This window comes from Apodemus sylvaticus, chromosome 5, assembly GCF_947179515.1.
Source record: "Apodemus sylvaticus chromosome 5, mApoSyl1.1, whole genome shotgun sequence".
NCBI classification, from domain to species: Eukaryota; Metazoa; Chordata; class Mammalia; order Rodentia; family Muridae; genus Apodemus; species Apodemus sylvaticus.
This window is the reverse complement of record NC_067476.1, coordinates 66,080,773-66,099,861: the sequence shown is the minus strand read 5'-3', so window position 1 is coordinate 66,099,861 and position 19,089 is coordinate 66,080,773. Positions and strand designations below refer to the sequence as shown.

The 19,089-nt window shown below is 36.4% G+C and overlaps 1 protein-coding gene across 1 annotated transcript; it reads left to right on the top strand.

The window, feature by feature from the left end:
• Positions 1-17,622: 17,622 nt before the first annotated feature.
• LOC127684228 (olfactory receptor 5AK2-like) lies at positions 17,623-18,552 on the top strand. The gene has a single exon (XM_052181184.1). It carries the CDS (start codon positions 17,623-17,625, stop codon positions 18,550-18,552), a length of 930 nt encoding a protein of 309 aa, XP_052037144.1.
• Positions 18,553-19,089: the final 537 nt, after the last annotated feature.

The window sequence follows — 19,089 nt, the reverse complement described above, 5'->3', positions numbered from 1 at the left end:
TCACCAGCACCTGCTGTCTCCTGAGGTTTTGACCTTAGCCATTCTGAGTGGTGTGAGGTGAAATCTCAGGGTTGTTTTGATTTGCATTTCCCTAATGATTAATGATGTTGAACATTTCTTAAGGTGTTTCTCAGCCCTCCGAAGTTCTTCATGTGAAAATTCTTTGTTTAGCTCGGTACCCCACTTTTTAATGGGGTTATTTGGTGCTCTAGGTTTTCCCTTCTTGAGTTCTTTGTATATATTGGATATTAGCCCTCTGTCAGATGTAGGGTTGGTGAAGATCCTTTCCCAATCTGTTGGTTGATGTTTTGTCCTTTTGACAGTGTTCTTTGCCTTACAGAAACTTTGTAATTTTATGAGGTCCCATTTGTCAATTCTTGATCTTAGAGCATAAGCTATTGGTGTTCTATTCAGGAACTTTTCCCCTGTGCCCATGACCTCAAGGGTCTTCCCCAGTTTCTTTTCTATTAGTTTCAGTGTGTCACTACAATTCTTTTCTTATCTTTACTTTATTTAAAAGGTCATAGGATACCTAAAATAGGGCAGCCATTGTATGATAATAGCCAGCATATGTGACAACTCCTTTTATATAGTTGCTAGGTAAGCTAAAAGCTACAAGCTAGTTTGTTCCTGGAAGACCGGTTACCTCAGATTTAATAACAGCATTATAAGCAAACACAGATCAAAGATTCTTATCCCAGAGATTTCTAGTTGAAATAGTTTATGTATTGTGCAACTATAATAAACATTCTCTTTATATAGGGATGTCTTTGAAAAATAAATATTTAGTGAGTAAAGAAAAATAATTATGAGTTGACATTTTGTTTCATTAAATAAATTCTGCCTAACATGGTGACAGATCTCCAAAAGGCTATATCTCTAATGCCCTTAAATCTGAGTCATTCCATGATTCAGAAAGCCTAGGTTTTTATAAGTTCAGTAGCAAAGCTTTATATGTAAAACTAAGCACAATTCCTTGGATCCATTTTGAAAAGCTGTTCAATGACTTATAACAAAAAATAACAATTATTAAATAATAAGGTAACACAACAGCACAAAGGAAGCTAATAGTTCATAATAAAAATGAAATAAGGATAGTCTCTAAAAATCTTAAATTTAGTGAGCAACATATCTCTTCAGAATATTGTTTACCTCTTTCATCTCAGCTCCTGGAGATTCAGGTTCTCAAGAGAGTGAATATTGATCCCATATCCCCCAACTATGAACTCCCTCATGGGTAGGAAACACTCAGGATAGCTTGATGATCAGCCTGTGCCTGCTGCAAAGGCTCTGGATTTAAAGAAAGCAAAACCAGTGAGGCAGGTAGTAAAATGCAAAAGGGTTCAGCTTATGTTCCAGAATGTTCCACTTCTTCCTTGGCTCCATTATGAAAATTGAGTTAAGAAAATGAATTGCACAGAACTGTCCAGAGAAGATGAGAGTAAGCAAAAGATCAAATAACTACGGAAAGAATCTGAACTCCCTTAGCGGGTATTTTTTGTTGTTGTTGTTGCATATGTATAAGTGTTGAGCACTTATTCAGTACTGGCCTTGTGGTGAGTGAATTTCTTTCAGCCATGACTTGAAAATTATGAACTGAGTTTTCAGGTTTAATGTCTCTATCTATCATCTATCTATCTATCATCTATCTATCTATCTATCCATCTATCATCTATCTATCTATCCATCTATCATCTATCTATCTATCTATCCATCTATATACCAGCCATCTATCTAGTCTTTATCTATCCTCTATCTATCTCTTCAACCCCATGACTAAAATAATAATGAGAAACTTTTTTATCTGTTCTCGATATAAACAGCATCTTTGAGACAACAGAACTGATACAAATAAAAGCACAGAGACCATGAAACAGCAAATATACACCTGCATAGGTTCAAAGCAGACAAAATTACAGCATTGAAAGGAGAAATAGAGAAAGATCTACCCTCTAACCAAAAAGCTATTTGAAATTGATACATAATGGAAAAAGAGAAATCAGTGTTTGCCAACAAAGTGTCCCTGAGCCTATCAAGCACCCTCCATGGCAGGCCATGTGCTCATGACAAGTTGGAAAACACAAACCTGACTCTATAGATTTTTGTGGAATGTGCTCAAACACGTACATGTGCACACAAACATACACACACACATACACACACACACACACACACATTTTTTATTTAATTTGTTTTGTCTGGATTTTTCATCTTACTGAAGTTTTTGTTTGATTTACTTTTCTGTTTGTTTTCTGAAAGAGAAGACAAAACATGAAGTTGGGTGGCTAAGGAAGTGGGAAAAAATATTATCAAAATATATATTGTATTTAAAAATGTAGCGATAAATGGAAAAAGAAAAATAGAAAAGAAGTAAAATTGTAGAAAATATATTTTGAATGTTCCACACCATCCACAGGAAACTGCAAGACCCATTCCCCAGTGTGTAATATGATGTGAGCACCTTTCCATAAATCTATTTATCTTAATTTGAAAGTCCACATATCTGTCTGTAAGATGAAACTACTCTGGTCTTACTAACCTTGTTTCTAATCATTTGCTTTCATAAATCATTAGAGTGAACATGTCATCTTAAGTAAGTCTGTGACCCCATCTTACAGGAGACAAACCTGAGACAGAAGGAGTGAAGTCCTCTAACACTATGAAGCTGTGAATGATAATGAGGCCAAAGACAGTCTGGCCCTGGACACCTGCACAATTCTGACTTTACATGATGCTCTGGAAGCATATGGACTCATCAGAGGTCTGACTTTCTCAGAACATTCAGGTATTCTTTTCCCAGTTCTCTTCCCAGAATTCATTTGATTAGCAAATAATACCCTCATTGTGTTCAGTTTATATGTGAGTGTGTGTATGTGTGTATGTGTATTAGTTGATGTGCTTTATTTCCTGAGCTCTAGAAAGCTGTTACACACACAATCACACACACACACACACACACACACACACAAATTGTGATCTTTTAATTCAAAATCATTATGGTATGCCTAGTTATATTTTTACATATTGCACTGTTCTGTTTGTCTCATGGTATTTCAAAGAGCCAGAGAAGCCCAAAGTAACAGCAAACTTATATGCCTAAAGAGACATTCTTATCAACATTCACCATAACACCTATGGAGCTGCCCATAGCTCTTCCTGGCATTCCTGACAGCTGAATGCATGAGAATTTCTGAAACTTTGCTAACTTGGAGTTACATTGGGATATTTACAGATATAACAATTGACTTGATGATATTTTTTCTCTAATAAAATGAGATATGTCTGTATGCCTTCATGTACAAACATATATGTAAATGTACATATGAATATACATATGAATATGAATGGTTATTGTACCTGGTCACTAAGTTATTTTAACTGTATATCTTATACTGGAAATTTCACCAGTAGAAACATAGGCTTATTTTAAAATGTTTCAAAATTATCTATAACCACTAATTTACATTTCTCTCATTTTTAAATTTTTATTAGATATATTCTTTATTTATTTTTCAAATGATTTCCCCTTTCCTGGTCCCCCCCCAAAAAAATCCCATAAGCCATCTTCCTTTCCCCTGTTCCCCAATCAACCCTCTCCTGCTTCCCTGTCCTGGTATTCCCCTACACTTCAGCATCTAGCCTTTTCAGGACCAAGGGCCTCTCCTCCCTTTGATGTCCAACAAAGGCATCCTCTGTTTCCTATCATCTGAAGTCATGGACAATACCATGCTTAACTTCTGGTTGAAGATTTTGTTCCTGGGAGCTCTGGGAATAGTGGGTGGATCATATTGATATTTATCCTATGGCACTGCAAAACCTTCAGCTCCTTGGGTCCTTTCTTTGGCTCTCCGATTGGGGACCCTGTGCTCAGTTCCAAAGCTGGATGAGAGTGTCCCCCTCTGTATTTGTCATGCACTAGCAAAGTCTCCCAAGTGACAGCTATATCTGGCTCCGGTCAGCAAGTACATGTGGGCATAAATAATCGGCTCTGGGTTTTGTAACTGTATATGGGATGGATCACTAGGTGGGGTAGTCTCTGGATGATCTTTCCCTCAAACTATGCTCCACACTTTCAGAGTATTCACACTTTGTTGTTCCTTCTTCTTGGTGATCATTTGATATGTGAACTGTGTCTTGGGTATTCCCCAAGTGAGATAATATCCACTTGTCAGTGAGTGCATACCATGTGTATCTTTTTGTGATTGGGTTACCTCACTTAGGATGAAATTTTCCATTTCCACCCATTTGCTTAAGAATTTCATGAATTCACTGTTTTTAATAGCTGACTAGTATTCCATTGTGGAAATATACCACATTTTCTGCATCCATTCCTCCGTTGAGGAACATCTGGGTTCTTAACAGCTTCTGGCTATTATAAATAGGGCTGCTATGAACATAGTGGAGCATGTGTCCTATTACATGCTGGATAATCTTCTGTGTATATGCCCAAGAGTGGTATAACAGGGTAATCCAGGAGTATTATGCTCAGTTTTCTGGAGAACCGCAAAACTGATTTCCAGAGTGGTTTTACCATCTTGCAATCCCACCAGCAATGGAGGAGTGTTCCTCTTCCTCCACATCCTCACCAGCACCTACTATCTCCTGAGTTTTTGATATTAGCCATTCTGAGAGTTGTGAGGTAAAAATCTCAGGGTTATTTTGATTTGTATTTCCTTGATGAATAAGGATGCTGAACTTTTCTTTAGGTGCTTCTCAGTCATTTGATATTCCTCAGGTAAAAATTCTTTGTTTAGCTCTGTAGCCCATATTTTTTTAATTTATTTGATACATTTTTTATTTACATTTCAAATGATTTCCCCTTTTCTTGCTCCACCCATCCCCGAAAGTCCCATAAGTCCTCTTCCCTCCCTCTATATCCCCATCCACCCTTTCTGTCTTAGTCAGGGTTTCTATTCCTGCACAAACATCATGACCAAGAAGCAAGTTGGAGAGGAAAGGGTTTATTCAGCTTACAGTTCTGCATTGCTGTTCATCACAAAAGGAAGTCAGGACTGGAACTCAAGCAGGTCAGGAAGCAGGAACTGATGCAGAAGCCATGGAGGGATGTTCCTTACTGGCTTGCTTCTCCTGGCTTGCTCAGCCTGCTCTCTTATAGAACCCAAGAATACCAGCCCAAAGGTGGTACCACCCACAAGGAGCCCTCCACACTTAATCACTAATTGAGAAAATGCCCCACCACTGGATCTCAAGGAGGCACTTCCCAAACTGAAGCTCCTTTCTCTGTGATAACTCCAGCCTGTGTCAAGTTGGCAAACAAAACCAGTCAGTAAACCTTCCCACTTCCATGTTCTGGTATTCCCCTATACTGCTGTACTGAGTCTTTCCAGAACCAGGAGCCACTCCTCCGTTCTTCTTGGACATCATTTAATATATGAATTATGTCTTGGGTATTGCAAGTTTCTAGGCTAATATCCACTTATCAGTGAGTGCATACCATGATTGATCTTTTGAGACTGGGTTTGTCTCACTTAGTATGATGTTCTCCAGCTCCATCCATTTGTCTAAGAATTTCATTAATTCCTTGCTTCTAGTGGCTGAATAGTTAAGTACTCCATTGTGTAAATATACCACATTTTTTTTATCCATTCCTCCCGTTGAGGGACACCTGGGTTCTTTACAGCTTCTGGCTATTACAAATAGGGCTGCTATGAACATAGTGGAGCATGTGTCCTTATTGCATGCTGAGGAATCCTCTGGGTATATGCCCAGGAGTGGTATAGCAGGGTTCTCTGGAAGTGTCATGCCCAGATTTCTAAGGGACCGCCAGACTGATTTCCAAAGTGGTTGTACCATCTTGCAATCCCATCAACAGTGGAGGAGTGTTCATCTTTCTCCACATCCTCGCCAACACCTGCTGTCTCCTGAGTTTTTAACCTTAGCCATTCTGACTGGTGTGAGGTGAAATGTCAGGGTTGTTTTGATTTGCATTTCCCTAATGATTAATGATGTTGAACATTTCTTAAGGTGCTTCTCAGCCATCCGAAGTTCTTCAGGTGAAAATTCTTTGTTTACCTCTGTACCCCATTTTTAATAGGGTTATTTGGTTTTCTGAGGTCTACCTTCTTGAGTTCTTTGCATATATTAGATATTAGCCCTCTGTCGAATGTAGGGTTGGTAAAGATCCTTTCCCAATCTATTGGTTAACGTTTTGTCCTTTTGACAGTGTCCTTTGCCTTACAGAAACTTTGTAATTTTGTGAGATCCTATTTGTCAATTCTTGATCATAGAGTGTAAGCTATTGGTGTTCTGTTCAGGAACTTTTCCCCTGTGCCTATGTCCTCAAGGGTCTTCCCCAGTTTCTTTTCTATTAGTTTCAGTGTGTCAGGTCTTATGTGGAGGTCCTTGATCCACTTGGAGTTGAGCTTAGTACAAGGAGATAAAAATGGATCAATTCACATTCTTCTGCATGCTGACCTCCAATTGAGCCAGCACCATTTGTTGAAAAGGCTATCTTTTTTCCACTGGATGTTTTCAGCTCCTTTGTCGAAGATCAAGTGACCATAGGTGTGTGGGTAGACCTCAGAAAATGGAAAAATATTTCATGCTCATGGATTGGTAGGATTAATATAGTTAAAATGGCCATCTTGCCAAAAGCAATCTACAGATTCAATGCAATCCCCATCAAAATCCCAACTCAGTTCTTCATAGAGTTAGAAAGAGCAATTCTCAAATTCATCTGGAATAACAAAAACCCAGGATAACTAAAACTATTCTCAACAGTAAAAGAACTTCTGGGGGAATCAGTATCCCAGACCTCAAACATTACTACAGAGCAATAGTGATAAAAACTGCATAGTATTGGTACAATGTCAGGCAAGTGGATCTGTAGGCCATTTTTAATAGCGTTATTTGGCTCTCTGGGGTCTAACTTCTTTAGTTCTTTGTATATCTTGGATATTAGCCCTCTGTCGGGTGTAGAATTGGTAAAAATCTTTTCCCAATTTATTGGTTGCTTTTTTGACACTGCTGTTGACAGTGTTCTTTGCCTTATGGAAACTATAATTTTATGAGGTCCCATTGGTCAATTCTTGATCTCAGTGCATAAGCTATTGGTATTTTGTTCAGGAAACTTTCCCCTGTGTCCATGTGTTCAAGGCTCTTCCCCAGTTTCTTTTCTACTAGTTTTAGTGTGTCTGGTTTTATGTGGGGGTTCTTGATCCACTTGGACTTGAGCTTAGTACAAGGAGATAAGAATGGATCAATTTGCATTCTTCTGCACGCTAGCTGCCACTTGAGCCAGCACCATTTGTTGAAAAGGCTATCTTTTTTCCACTGGATGGTTTCAGCTCCTTTGTCAAAGAGCAAGTGACCATAGGTGTGTGGGTTCATTTCTGGGTCTACAATTCTATTCCATTGATCTTCCTGCCTGTGACTGTATCAATACCATGCAATCTTTAACATTATTGCTATGTAGTACTGCTTGAGGTCCAGGATACTCCCCCAGAAGTTCTTTTATTGTTGAGAATAGATTTAGCTATCCTGGGTTTTTTGCTTTTGTAGATGAATTTCAGAATTGCTCTTTTTAACTCTATTAAGAAATGAGTGGTAATTTTGATGGGGGTTGCATTCAGTCTGTAGATTGCTTTTGGCAAGATAACAATTATTACTATATTAATCTTGTCAATCCATGAGCATGGGAGATTTTTTCCATCTTCTGGGGTCTTCTTCAATTTCTTACTTCAGACTTGAAGTTCTTTTCATACAGATTTTTCACTTCTTTGGTTAAAGTAAAACAAAGATACTTTATATTCTTTGTTACTATTGTGAAGGGTGTCATTTCCCTAATTTCTTTCTCAGCTTGTTTATCCTTTGAGTATAGGAAGACTACTGATTTTTAATGGGTTAATTCTATATCTGTTCACTTTGCTAAAGTTGTTTATCAGCTGTAGAAGTTCTCTGCTGGAGTTTTTGGCTTGCTTAAGTATACTATCACATCATTGCAAATAGTGATAATTTGAATTCTTCCTTTTCAATTTGTATTCCTTTGGCCTCCTTTTGTTTTCTAATTGCTCTAGCTAGAACTTCAAGTACTATATTGAATAAATATGGAGAGAGAGGTCAGCCTTGTCTAGTCTCTGATTTTAGTGGAATTTCTTCAAGTTTCTCTCCATTTAGTTTGATATTGGATACTGGTTTGCTATAAATTGCTTTTACTATGTTTAGGTATGGGCGTTGAATTCCTGATCTTTCCAAGACTTTTAACAGGAAAGGATGCTGAATTTTGGCAAATGTTTTCTCAGCATCTAATGAAATGGTCATGTTTTTTTTTTCCTTTGAGTTTGTTTATATAGTGGATTACATTGATGGATTTCCATATATTGAACTATCCCTTCATCCCCTGGGATGAAGCCTACTTGATCATGGTGAATGCTCGTTTTGATGTGTTCTTGGATTCTGTTGGCAAGAATTTTATTGAGTATTTTACATTGATTTCCATAAGGGAAATTGGTCTAAAGTACTCTTTCTTTGTTGGATCTTTGTGTGGTTTTGGTATCAGGAAAAATTGTGGCTTCATAGAATGAGTTGGGTAGTGTTCCTTCTGTTTCTATTTTGTGGAATAATTTGAAGAGTATTGGTGTTACATCTTCTTTGAAGGTCTGATAGAATTCTGCTTTAAAACCATCTGGTCCTGTGCTTTTTTTGTTGGGAGACTTTCAATGATCGCTTCTATTTCTTTAGGGGTTATGGGACTTTTTAAAAGGTCTACCCGATCCTGATTTAACTTTGATATTGGGTATCTTTCTAGGAAATTGTTCATTTCATCCAGATTTTCCAATTGTGTCGAGTGTAGGCTTTTGTACTAGGATCTGATGATTTTTTTGAATTTCCTCAGGTTCTGTTGTTATATCTCCCTTTTCATTTCTGATTTTGTTAATTTGGATACTGTCTCTTTGCCCCCTGGTTAGTCTGGCTAAGGGTTTATCTATCTTGTTGATTTTCTCAAAGAACCAGATCCTGGTTTTATTGATTCTTTGTATAGTTCTTTTTCTTTCTACTTGGTTGAATTCAGCCCTGAGTTTGATGATTTCCTGACTTCTACTCCTCTTGTTGAGTATTAGCTTCTTTCTGTTCCAGAGCTTTCAGATGTGCTGTTAAGCTGCTAATGTATGCTATATCCAGCTTCCTTTTGGAGGCACTCAGAGCTATGAGTTTTCCTCTTAGGACTGCTTTCATTTTATCCCACAAATTTGGGTATCTGCCTTCATTTTCATTAAATTCAAAAAAGTCTTTGATTTCTTTCCTTATTTCTTCCTTGACCAAGGTATCATTGAGAAGAGCACTGTTCAACTTCCATGTGTATGCAGGCTTTCTGCAGTTTTTCTTGCTATTGAAGACCACCCTTACTCCATAGTGATCTGATAGGAGGCATGGGATTAGTTCAGTCTTCTTATATCTGTTGAGGTCTGTTTTGTGACCAATTATATGGTCTATTTTCAAGAAAAGACCATGAGGTGCTGAGAAAAAGGAATATTCTTTTGACTTAGGATGAAATGTTCTATAGATATCTATTAAATCCATTTGTCTAAAACTTCTCTTAGTTTCACTGTGTCTCTGCTTAGTTTGTGTTTACCTGATTTGTCCATTGAGGAGAGTGGGGTGTTGAAGTCACCCACAATTATTATGTGAGGTACAATGTATGCTTTAATCTTTAGTAAAGATTCTTTTAAGAATGAGGGTGTCCTTGGATTTGGAGTATAGATGTTCAGAATTGAGAGTTCTTCTTGGTATTTTTTCCTTTGATGAGTATGAATTGTCCTTTTGTGTCTTTTTTGATGACTTTTGATTGAAAGTCAATTTTATCTGATATTAGAATGGCTACTCCAGCTTGTTTCCTGGGACCATTTGCTTAGAAAACTGTTTTCCACTCTCTAATACTCTGAGGTAGTGTTTGTCCTTGACACTGAGATGCATTTCCTGCATGCAGCAAAATGCTGGGTCCTGTTTACATATCTAGTCCATTAGTCTATGTCTTTTTATTAGGGAATTGAGTCCATTGATGTTAAGAGATATTAAGTAATAGTGAGTGTTGCTTCCTAATATATTTGATGTTATTTTTATGGGGCTGGAGTGATGGCTCAGCAGTTAGCAGCACATACTGCTCTTGCAGGAGACTTGAATTTGATTCCACACACTTTACTTTAGTAAAGAATATTTACTAAAGCTTAAAGCATACATTGTACCTCACATAAATCAGAAGGATTTCAGCCCCTACAACTCCAATTCCAGGAGATCCAATCCTCCTTTTCTGGATTCTGAGGTCACCTTTACTCATGTGTATGCATTTCTAACAAAAATATATGTATTCCTATGTATCTAAAATTCTCAACAAAACTTAGATCTTTAAATTGATGAATAAAATTCTGTTTTAATTAAGTTTTCATATATAACTGTCTGATTAGTGGTAAGCTATATATCTTTTCTTACTTCAGTTGAACAGTTAATTTATCCTTCTTACACAAATGACTTGGTCATATCTTTCATAAAATTTTTCATTATATTAATTCATAATAATTATACATACCGAATCTTTAATATTTATATGTGTTGAAACAAAGTAGTATACCTAAATTCCAATATTTTTGTCTTTTTGTACTTTTGAGCATTTCAACAGGGTTACTTTTTTATTTTGTGTGTAGATGGTAAAGGTCTATGTCTGAGTGTGTATGTAATGTGCACCAGAGAATGATGTCAGTTGTCTTGCCCCTTATTTCTTTGAAATGGATCCCTAATTTACTTATACATAGACTGTTGTCCCTCAAGCTACAGACATCCTCATATTTCTATTTAACCTGCTGGAAACTGTGCAGATATGTCCAATTTCACAGCAAATTCTCTTAGTCTGTGAATTTTCTCTTCACTCTCAAAAGTGTCTATATTCTATATCTTTTATAATTTATCTAAAATATTTTTGCATTGTTAAGTCACATGTAGTCAACATTTTTTCCTCAAAAACAAATGTAGATGTTTAAATCCATAATACACTAGGAAACAATTTTGTAAAGCATAAAGTTGGAATTCTTCATATTCCTAAGTATTTATAGCATCACAATGTATTTTTATATTTATTGTGGTTTTATACTTCCCTTTGCTATCTCTCTAAACCCTCTTACATACCACTCCTTGCTATCAAATTCATAGTCTCTTTTTTCATATAATATACACATTATATATACTTATATACTACTAAATATAACCTGTTCCATCTGTATACTATAACTTGTATGCATGTTTTTAAGACTGACCAATTGGCGTTGATGTGTTCTTCTCTGGAAAACAGTAGTTCTCCCACTATTGGTATTTTTAGTTGACTATTGTTGCTTGAGTAGGATTGAGTCCACATGGGCTTTCCCCTGTTCATTTTGACATGTATATTGGTCACTCCTTGTTCATCTCCTGTTTAGAAAGTCATACTGGTGAGGCTTTGTGGACATAGCCAGGAGGCACAATCTCAATCCCTGATCCTCTGACTTTTATAATCTCTCTACCTCATCTTCTACAATGTTTTCTGAGCCTTAGGTACAGGAGTATTTATAGATTCTCTGCAGTAACTTCCTTTGTTATAAAAAGTTTCCTTGATTAGGAATGAAAGTTACACACATCTGTGGCTATTGGGACAAATGTTCAGATTACTGCTATGGATTTTGCTGGATTAGAAAAATGGGGGTTATAGGTTCTCCTCCAACATCCATGACTTCTCTAGCACTGAGAAGTTAGCTAGGTTTCCAGTACCAGGCATAGTTACTATCTTGTCAAGCAAGTTTTTAGTGCAATTATAGAGCTGTGGGTTACTGGCAAAGTATGCGTGCCACTGCTGTACCTCATGCTGGTGGTTGATGTGAGTTATAGTCTTCATAGCTGGGTGTGGCTGCTGGTCACCTCCTTCCTTTGGAAGCCTGCATAGTTTGTTTCTCTCAGCTTTGCTGACATGGTCTTCTGTCCTTAGGACCTTTGAATTATGTCTTCATAATACAGTTTTATAACTTCTGCTGGCAGGTCAAGTTCTTGTCTCAACCTATTTTCCTTTCAAATTCCATACAGAATTGTCATGTCAGACATAGTTTGTCTTAAGGACATAACTGCAATTACAGAGAATTTAGAAATTAATATGTTGAAAATGTAATAGTACAATTCTGCATTTTTATCCAAGAAACTGGTTTGTTGGATTCCTCAAGCCCTCAGGAAATGTTATTTTCCTGACTAAAAAGACATTAACATACTCTACTATTCGTATATTTAGATTTTTAGTCTCACTAAAATGTTTATTTGCTTTCTTTTAGTTGTTTTGTTGTTGCTTTGCTTTAGTTTAGTTTGATTTGGCTGCAGTGTGTAGTTTCTTACTTACACACAAAATCTTGTAATCATACCCTCCTCTCATTACCTTCTCTGATCTCCTTATGAAAACTTCCTTTTCCCATCTAGTTCTCCTTACTTTCCCATGTTTAGGTGTAACAGGAATGTTCTTCATGTGGTTATACCCATGAATGTTTATAATTGCAACAGCCACATCGCATCCAAAATATAACTGTTTTATGGTACTCTTCCTTATCTTCTGGCCCTTTGAGTCTTTCCACTCACTCATCTACAATGTTTCCTGGGACTCAGGATGGGTGATGTAGATGTCCCAGTTAGAGCTGAGCACTAGAATGTCCCTTACTTTCAGTGCTTTAGTGAGTAATGAGCTCCTGCTTTGACCACCACCCATGACTAAAAGAAGCTTTTTTTAAAGAGATTCAGAGATATGCAGAAGTCCATGTGTATAAATACACTATTTAGACGGCAGTGGGACTAGATGTTCATTTAGGAAAACATCAGCAGTAAATGTCCTTCAAAGAACCATGACTCTCCTAGGCATAAATGTTTATTGAGTTTTATAGTATCACACATGTATTCCATTCTATAACGCAGGCTTGGATACAGACACAAAATGGCTAATTTCTTTTGGAACAGTCATGCCATTATTGCACTAGTGGACAAACTGCCTAGCAAGTTGATATTGTAGCACCTAGAGGCCAGACTTGGTGCAGCCTGGTGAGTTACAGTAGAGATTTTTTAAAGTATTTCTTTCTTTTTCTAGTAAATACACTTTCATATATTAGCCTAGTATTAAATGACTTTACTAGCTCCACCAACAATTTATTATAATTGTTCTCTCATGATAATTCAATTGTCTAAAAATAGTGATGATCATGGACCTTCCCTTACAGTATGTTATATTTAATTTCTTTTCATACTTTTTTCCCAGCTTGGGTGTCAAAAACAATTGAATGGACACACACACACACACACACACACACACATATATATATATATGTATATATACATATATATATATATATATATATTATATTCAATTACTTAAAGAATCTTGCAGTATTCCCTCATTTATAAGCACTTCTTATGACTTGTTGGTAGTGACAATGCTCACATAAATGTGAACCAATATACTAGGAAAACATTCCTCCCCATTTATGTTTTCCTAAGAAAGACTACCAGCGTTTGCCAAATAATGTTTGGTATCTTCTGAAATGCTGTGGCTCTATTATTTCAATATGAAAAATTATATCAACTAAATTTTTAATGTTGAAAATGTTTTCATTCCATGGATAAAGGTAACTCAATATTGATTACCTAGAAAAAATTTATTTCCTTTTATACTGTTTTTTTCCTTGCAAAGACAATTTATGGGAGCCTTCCTTCTCTTCATGTTATTTACCCTATCCCTAGACAAGAAATATGGCACATTTCATTTGTGAAGCTGAGAATATCCTGGCAAGTTCTGTTCCTTATCATCTAAGAAAAACCTAGGCTGTTGAAGCCCATGATCTGCTCCCCAACAGTACCTCATACATGACTACCATCTGTTACCAAGACTAACTGGAACTGTGAGCCAAACTACTTGCTTTGGGTCTTCATCCAATATCTAAAATTGATAATAAGGGGCCCACATACACTTTGTTCTTAATTTATCAGTTAAATGAAATCCTAGAAGGAAGAGGAATAGGCATTTACTGAACTCATTTTGATCTCTGTAATCATGAGTGTTTATAAGATGTTTGCAACTATAGTCCCAAATTTGGAGTTTTAACTTTTTTTCTCTTATTTAACTTACTTTATGTTATCAGAACCCCATGAAATGAATTGGTGATTTTTTTTTTAAATCATTCATTAAGGAAGGAGGAGTTCTCATAGGCTCCACCGCCCACTAGGAATCTATTATTAATTCATATCTACTTGGAGGGAGAGAGAATAATTCCTCTAGAAAGTGTGTATAATGATTGGATTCTGTGTCCCAGTGGGTGGCCCAACTCCTATTAATATATATGTAAGACTTATTGGATTTAGTAGCTTGTGTGGTTTGCTCTGTTTGTTCGTTGGTTTTTAAGAAGAGGACATAAAGTCAAGAGGAGAATAAATGGGAAGAATATAGAGAAAAGGGAGGAGAAAAAGATATCATACAAAGTTCTCAAAGAATAATTACCAATATTCATTAAAATTGGAGATAGTTTCTCCATAAATATGTGCTAAATATTATATGTGTTGTATGTGAATCAAGTACTTTATGATATTTTAAAATATTTAGGTCAAAATTAATTAATGCCTTGAAATATTTTAATCTTCCCAAAGCAAATGCACATGCATGCAAACACACACACATACACACACACATGCACACACACACATCCATAAATACACATGCATTCATACAATAACAATCTAAATATTTAGTTAACTTAGTCAACATTGTCAAAAATTAATAATAAGATTAATTGAGAAAATAAAACTATAATATATAATACACAGCACATTATTCAACTAACATTAGCTACTGTTTTTTTAATTCATTATATTTTTTATTTCCATTTCAAATGATTTCCCCTTTTCTGGTCCCCCACTCCCAGAAAGGCCCATACGCTCCCTTCCCTCTCCCTGTTCTCCCACCCACCCCCTTCCCACTTCCCTATTCTGGTTTTGCCCTATACTGCTACACTGAGTCTTTCTAGAAAAAAGGGCTACTCCTCCATTCTTCTTGTACCTCATTTGATGTGTGGATTATGATTTGGGTATTCCAGTTTTCTAGGTTAATATCCACTTATTAGTGAGTGCATACCATGATTGATCTTTTGAGACTGGGTTACCTCACTTAGTATGATGTTCTCCAGCTCCATCCATTTGCCTAAGAATTTCATGAATTCATTGTTTCTAATGGCTGAATAGTACTCCATCAATAGTGTATGCTCTAAGATCAAGAATTGACAAATGGGACCTCATAAAATTACAAAGTTTCTGTAAGGCAAAGGACACCATCAAAAGGACAAATCAGCAACCAACAAATTGGGAAAAGATCTTCACCAACTCTACATCAGATAGAGGGCTAATATTTAATATATACAAAGAACTCAAGAAGTTAGACCCCAGAAAACCAAATAACCCTATTAAAAAATGGGGTACAGAGTTAAACAAAGAATTTTCACCCGAAGTACTTTGGATGGTGGAGAAACATCTTAAAAAATGCTCAACTTCATTAGTCATTAGGGAAATGCAAATCAAAACAACCCTGAGATTTCACCTTACACCAGTCAGAATGGCTAAGATTAAAAATTCAGGAGACAGCAGGTGTTGGCGAGAATGTGGAGAAAGAGGAACACTCCTCCACTGCTGGTGGGGTTGCAAATTGGTACAACCACTCTGGAAATCAGTCTGGCGGTTCCTCAGAAAACTGGGCATGTCACTTCCGGAAGAAGTGACTATACCACTCCTGGGCATATACCCAGAGGATTCCCCAGCATGTAATAAGGATACATTCTCCACTATGTTTATAGCATATAATTTATATTATAATAGCCAGAAGCCGGAAAGAACCCAGGTATCCCTCAACAGAAGAATGGAAACATAAGCTACTGTTAATGCAGGCTAATTAGGTAAGAATAAAGTAGTTTTATTTCAGCATTTGGTTTGGCCAGAAAAATAAGTTTGAGAAAGTTGTAGACTACAGTAAATTTCCCCAACAGAATACAAGAGCTCAAAATTATTCATTATTAAGTTTTCTCATGAGCATAGGAAAAGTAATCAATTCTTATTTCAGATTTGATTATTTTTTATTATTTCTGCTCTAAGAAAGATGAAATAGGCAAGGTGAACAGAGGCTAGAATATGAAAAAATCATTGCTGGCAACTGAAGAAAATTCCAAAAATCACTCACAAATCAATCATGAGAAAGAGATACTGATGTTGCCACAGGCAGGCAATTTCCTGAAAAGACAAATGTCAAAATCTAAGAACATTAAAAAGAAATAAAATTATTTTTCTCTTACAACAAAAAAAGGCACTACTTTTCCTTAAGAAAACCAATTTCATGAGCAAGTAGGGATACAGGAACATGAATATATATTAATAGCAATAAACACTAGTGCATCCACCACATAAAATTTACTGCCAATACTCAAACTCAGTCATTTTTTCCCTAGAAATAGTTCACATAGAAATTGTGACAACATATTATTTGCAACAACAGAGATGAGCTGTAGCCAGCTCTAGCTCCACACTAGCAGCAGAACAGGTGAACAGTGACAGGGGAGCAGTAAGATGCAAAGATACTGATGTATGATATGGGACCAACACCAAGTCATGGACTCCACCTAGTCTGTGATGAAGAAAAGGCAGGAAGTAATCTTCATCACTGAAAATTAGTTAAACTTTTGACAAAGCTGACATATTTTATCAATTTTCATAAAAGTTTACAAAACATTTCAAGATTCTTGGGTAAAAATATCTTACATGACGATAAGTCCATGGTGGGTGAGGTGGAGTAATAAGGAGGGTGAAAGGTCAAAATGAGGAATGGAATTAACTTAGAGAAAGATTGTTCAGAAATATAAGGTTAGACCCAGATTTGCAGTCACAATTATTAATGAGCATATTTTCATTAAAGTACAGATCATAAGGAACAATCAGAAGAAAAAATAAGCATGTTTTTCATTTTTGTTAAGTGTTACATTAATAAAATAACAAGCAGTTCCTGAGAGTGGATCTGTTCAAAAGCACTTTCTATGAAATATGGATGAAAGTAATCTAAGTAGTAAGGTTCAGCCTTTAAATGCCATCAAATATGTCATGGAAAAATATAACCTGTGAGGGGCAAGTGAAATACTCCAGTCAGTAAAGTACTCACATACAACTATGGGACCTTTAGATCTCCAGAAACTATATAAAACTAAACCTTACAAGCATGGTGGCACACAATTAAAAATCCAGAACCTAGACAGACAAATCACTGGTGTTGCCTGTTAGCCACTAGCTGACAAGTCAAGTTCCAAATAAAGTGAAAGATCCTGTTGCAAAACAAAAGATGGACAATACCTAGTGAATGTCACCCAGTGTTGACCTTCAGCTCTCAAATATACACATAAACATGCACATACATGCACTTGTATTCATGGGCCCCAAATACACATAAATATACACATATACACAAAAAGGAAAGAATTCTCTAAAGTGATTAAAAAATATTATAACATTTCTAAAAACAAATCAAAATGGATTTATTTTCTCTGCTGTTATTTTCCTTTGTCAATTTCAGCGAATACTGGATTTCAACTAGCCATGGAACACATTAATGACACCAAAGTCACTGAATTTATTCTCCTGGGATTCGCTGGTCAACATGAGTCTTGGTACCTCCTCTTTGTGGTATTCCTCGTAATTTACATAGCCACCTTAGTGGGCAACGTTGGCATGATCCTGCTCATCAAACTCCATTCTTCACTGCACACTCCCATGTACTTTTTCCTGCAGCATTTGGCTTTTGTTGACCTCTGTTACTCCTCTGCCATCACTCCCAAGACATTGCAAAATTTTGTGAGCACAAAACCATCCATCACCTTCACAGGATGCATAGTTCAATTACTGGTCTATGGTATCTTTGTAACCAGTGACTGCTTCATCCTGGCTGCTATGGCTGTAGACCGTTATGTGGCCATCTGTAAACCACTGCGCTATCCTATTATCATGTCTCAAAGACTCTGCATTTTGCTGCTGCTTGCTTCATACACTATGGGCTTCCTAAATGCCACTGTGAATACAAGTTTTACTTTCTTATCAAACTTCTGCAAATCCAATGTCATTAATCATTTTTTCTGTGATGTACCACCAATTCTTGCCCTCTCTTGCTCCAGTATTGATATCAATATCATGGTACTGACAATCTTTGTGGGTTTTAACTTGACATTCACTGTGTCTGTTGTCATTCTTTCCTACACATTTATCTTGGCTGCCATCCTAAGGATGTCTTCAGCTTCAGGAAGGAGAAAAGCTTTCTCCACGTGTGCATCTCATATGACCGCTGTCACCATATTCTATGGAACACTCTCATACATGTATGTACTTCATGGGACTGACAGATCTCAAGAGCAGGAGAAGGTGGCTTCTGTGTTCTATGGTATTATGATTCCCATGTTAAATCCCCTCATCTACAGCCTAAGAAACCAGGATGTGATAGAAGCCCTGAGGCATATAGGAAACAAATGTTTCTAGTGGAAAATGCGGTCTCAGGTCAACATAACTTAACAGGCAAGGCAATGGGGTTCTATCCTTGGTCAGCTTGAGAAAATGTGGTAAATGTTTATATGATACAAAGGCACTCTTTGTTGAGGACACCTGAAGTACCATAAAGACCATTAAATTATGAAGTAAATAAGCTTGTTAATGCTGTGAAGTAAACCTAAAATTTCTTACAGTCTAATCAAGTACTCTACTATTGATGTTCATCCAGATATCTTAATAAAGTATTGATATTGCTTTTTTACACTTTATGAGCCCCTTTCCAAATAGTACTCATAAAAAATAAAATTATGGTATTTCTCTCCATTTTATAGGAGCTAATATAATCATATGAATTGCATACAAGAATGATATTGTCACTTTGTAATTACGTTTTATAAAACATTCTGTAAGTGTCTAGAATGATGGTACACACTGTCAAGTCCAGCAGTCAGAAGAACAGACAATATAGAAAAAAATCTAAGACACCTTTTGTTCTTTTACTTCCACATGTCATTAGTCAACTAAGAG

What these genes read in the sequence shown, in the direction of transcription:
- LOC127684228 (XM_052181184.1), top strand. Translation starts at nt 17,623, where the DNA reads ATGGAACACATTAATGACACCAAAGTCACTGAATTTATTCTCCTGGGA.